At 35.5% G+C, this 3,737-nt stretch overlaps 1 protein-coding gene across 1 annotated transcript; it reads right to left on the reverse strand.

Annotated features, from left to right (window-relative positions):
* Nucleotides 1-545: 545 nt before the first annotated feature.
* On the reverse strand, nt 546-1,490 carry LOC149067660 (uncharacterized). Its single transcript, XM_089252420.1, has one exon. The coding sequence runs from the start codon at nt 1,488-1,490 to the stop codon at nt 546-548; it is 945 nt and encodes a 314-aa protein (XP_089108546.1).
* Nucleotides 1,491-3,737: the final 2,247 nt, after the last annotated feature.

The raw sequence follows: 3,737 nt of genomic DNA on the forward strand, positions 1-3,737 counted from the left end.
GACTTAGAAAAAATTTGCTCCTAAATTAAACTTTATTTCCTGACTTGTTTTTTTTTTTTTGGAGGGATGCTCCTAAATTTTTTTTTTCCATCCCAAGTGATGAGATTATTTCAAAGAGGGGTCATTCCTAAATTAATCTTTTCTTCCACAAATTATTGTTTTTTTACTGACTTAGTTATTTTTCTAATGATTTTTTTTTTCATTCCTAAATTAAACTTTTTTTTTTCACATATCAAGCTGTAAAATAAAATTCCCTCAAAAAGAAATGTTATTGACTTTTCATCATACTCAAGCTGAAAAAAAAAAATCACACGTAACTCAATTAATGACAGAAGCATTGATGATAAAGAAAATTAAATTTTAATGATACACAAAATAAATGAGAAAAAATATATATACAAGAATAAATGGAAAAAATATATATACAAAATAAATGGAAAAAAATATATACAAAATAAATGGAAAAAAATATATACAAAATAAATGGAAAAATATGTTAAAATAAATGGGAAAAAATATGTACATCAGTGTCCATGTAGCACTGTTCATCGAATGGCATAGTGGCCATACGCATATGTTTTAATGCCATCACCGAGAATATAGCGTTTATCGTCGCGAGGGCACAGCGACGTTTTGCGGAGGGCGACCGTTTGAAGTTTGTGGTTACTGGAGGAGATTTTTAGCATGGTGTTTTTGATCGAGGAGTTGTTGCGGAGGCAAGTCAGGTAGTCTTGATGTTTGAGATGCTTTTTGACGACCGCACGAACGACCCCTTTGGCGGTCTTCTTCTCCGCGACTGCTGTAATCATGCTGTACATTTTTGATCTTAATCCGACGAATTCCACAACGGGTTCGCCGCCGTTCTCGTCCTTCATGACGCCCACCACTTTTTTGTTGTGCAGGCTAAACAGAGGATGATCACCGGGATAGTTTGACGTGTCGAACCTGTGTAGCTCCTCCCTCATGTCTTTGTAAATGTCACCGGTTTTTATCTCGTAGAGGAATGAATCTGTGTCTGTGAACAAAACTTCCACACCGGGTCCGTACTTTTTCTTCATAAAATTATAATGGAAGTCCGCCATCAAGTGTTTGGACAGGTCCAAAATCGTGACACCGGTATATATGGGCCTGTCCAGATGGATTTTCGTCTTCAACATCTTGATGACGGCTAACTCACCGGTGATTATCCTGAAGCATTCGAATGCCGGGGATGATATTAGCTTCCTCAAGCTCTTCTGATTGTTGGCGAGACGGATGTCGACGTGCTTCCTCAAATTTTCTAGCGATTTCCCGTACACAGCGTTATTGAGGAGCTTATAGAAGTCCTTTTCGAATTCGCACCGGGCATTTTTCCTCTTTTCGGTGTTGAACGCTATGTACGGGCGTATCCAAGGCTCTTGTGTGAATTCGACTGCACGCCGAACACCCGTCAGCTTCATCCCCAGCGACGTGTATAACTTCAGGATAATCACCGGTGAGTTAGCCGTCATCAAGATGTTGAAGACGAAAATCCATCTGGACAGGCCCATATATACCGGTGTCACGATTTTGGACCTGTCCAAACACTTGATGGCGGACTTCCATTATAATTTTATGAAGAAAAAGTACGGACCCGGTGTGGAAGTTTTGTTCACAGACACAGATTCATTCCTCTACGAGATAAAAACCGGTGACATTTACAAAGACATGAGGGAGGAGCTACACAGGTTCGACACGTCAAACTATCCCGGTGATCATCCTCTGTTTAGCCTGCACAACAAAAAAGTGGTGGGCGTCATGAAGGACGAGAACGGCGGCGAACCCGTTGTGGAATTCGTCGGATTAAGATCAAAAATGTACAGCATGATTACAGCAGTCGCGGAGAAGAAGACCGCCAAAGGGGTCGTTCGTGCGGTCGTCAAAAAGCATCTCAAACATCAAGACTACCTGACTTGCCTCCGCAACAACTCCTCGATCAAAAACACCATGCTAAAAATCTCCTCCAGTAACCACAAACTTCAAACGGTCGCCCTCCGCAAAACGTCGCTGTGCCCTCGCGACGATAAACGCTATATTCTCGGTGATGGCATTAAAACATATGCGTATGGCCACTATGCCATTCGATGAACAGTGCTACATGGACACTGATGTACATATTTTTTCCCATTTATTTTAACATATTTTTCCATTTATTTTGTATATATTTTTTTCCATTTATTTTGTATATATTTTTTTCCATTTATTTTGTATATATATTTTTTCCATTTATTCTTGTATATATATTTTTTCTCATTTATTTTGTGTATCATTAAAATTTAATTTTCTTTATCATCAATGCTTCTGTCATTAATTGAGTTACGTGTGATTTTTTTTTTTCAGCTTGAGTATGATGAAAAGTCAATAACATTTCTTTTTGAGGGAATTTTATTTTACAGCTTGATATGTGAAAAAAAAAAGTTTAATTTAGGAATGAAAAAAAAAATCATTAGAAAAATAACTAAGTCAGTAAAAAAACAATAATTTGTGGAAGAAAAGATTAATTTAGGAATGACCCCTCTTTGAAATAATCTCATCACTTGGGATGGAAAAAAAAAATTTAGGAGCATCCCTCCAAAAAAAAAAAAACAAGTCAGGAAATAAAGTTTAATTTAGGAGCAAATTTTTTCTAAGTCAGAAAATGAATTCAAAAGTTTAATTTAGGAATGTTCCCTGAAAAAAATCATCACTTGGGAAATAAAGTTTAATTTAGGAATGACCCCCCTGAAAAACGATAATTTGGGAATGACGTCATAGGCAAGAACGATAATTTAGGAATGACGTCATAGGAAGCGCCATCTAGCGAGCCTCAACAAGTGCGAAGCACCCATTTGTTTGATGCGCAGCAAGTGGGGAGCCCTATTGTTTGATGCGCAGCAAGTGGGGAGCCCTATTGTTTGATGCGCAGCAAATGCGCAGTCCTATTGTGCACCAAAACCGCTAAAATCACCCTACTGATATATTTACGGTGAATTTTAATACATCAAACTCTTCGTAATCTCTGATTATTCAAGGATTTAGTTTGAGACAAAAAATAAATACAAGAATTAGTTTTAAAGATTTAAATACGGATAGGTAATGTACATGTTTAAACTTCTTATTCGCAATTTATTCTCTTGCAAGAAGTTAAAAAAATTGTGCTCCAAGTGTAATTAAACTTTTATGCTAGTTTACATTTTTAGTTGAATTTTGTTTCGTAATCAAGAATAAAAATATGCTAATTCGTTCTTTTGCTTAATACTAGATAATATATATAATTGGTATATAGTGTATATACATATATATATATATATACATACATTAACTGGTTGTTGAATCGTTAAAAGTTGAGAAAAAATGCCAAATCCTCTTTTCCTTTCGCAAAGTCGAATTTTAATTTGAATACGAATGCAAAATAAAAAATTTTGTACAATTAAATTGTAGGCTCGTGTAGACTGTGAAAGTTATATACTACGTTAATTTTACCAAAAGTGTTGTAAAAACAACGTGAATACGATGCTTCAAAATATTCGGGATTAAATTTCTGGGTTCAATTATCGTAATAACTTGTGAAATAATAAAATGAAATGCTTTAGGGTATCAATTTCTGTACCAATTGCTTGTTATAAGAAAATTTTAAAGATTCAGTTAATGATCTCTCTACTGAGATATAAGAAGATATACAGTATATATTCGTGTCGTTTATTCCCAAAGTATCGTAATTATGCCCAATAGTCGATTCG

This window comes from Pholcus phalangioides, unplaced genomic scaffold, assembly GCF_987345545.1.
Source record: "Pholcus phalangioides strain wild (caught in Gottingen) unplaced genomic scaffold, Ppha-v1.0 ptg000029l_1, whole genome shotgun sequence".
NCBI lineage: Eukaryota > Metazoa > Arthropoda > Arachnida > Araneae > Pholcidae > Pholcus > Pholcus phalangioides.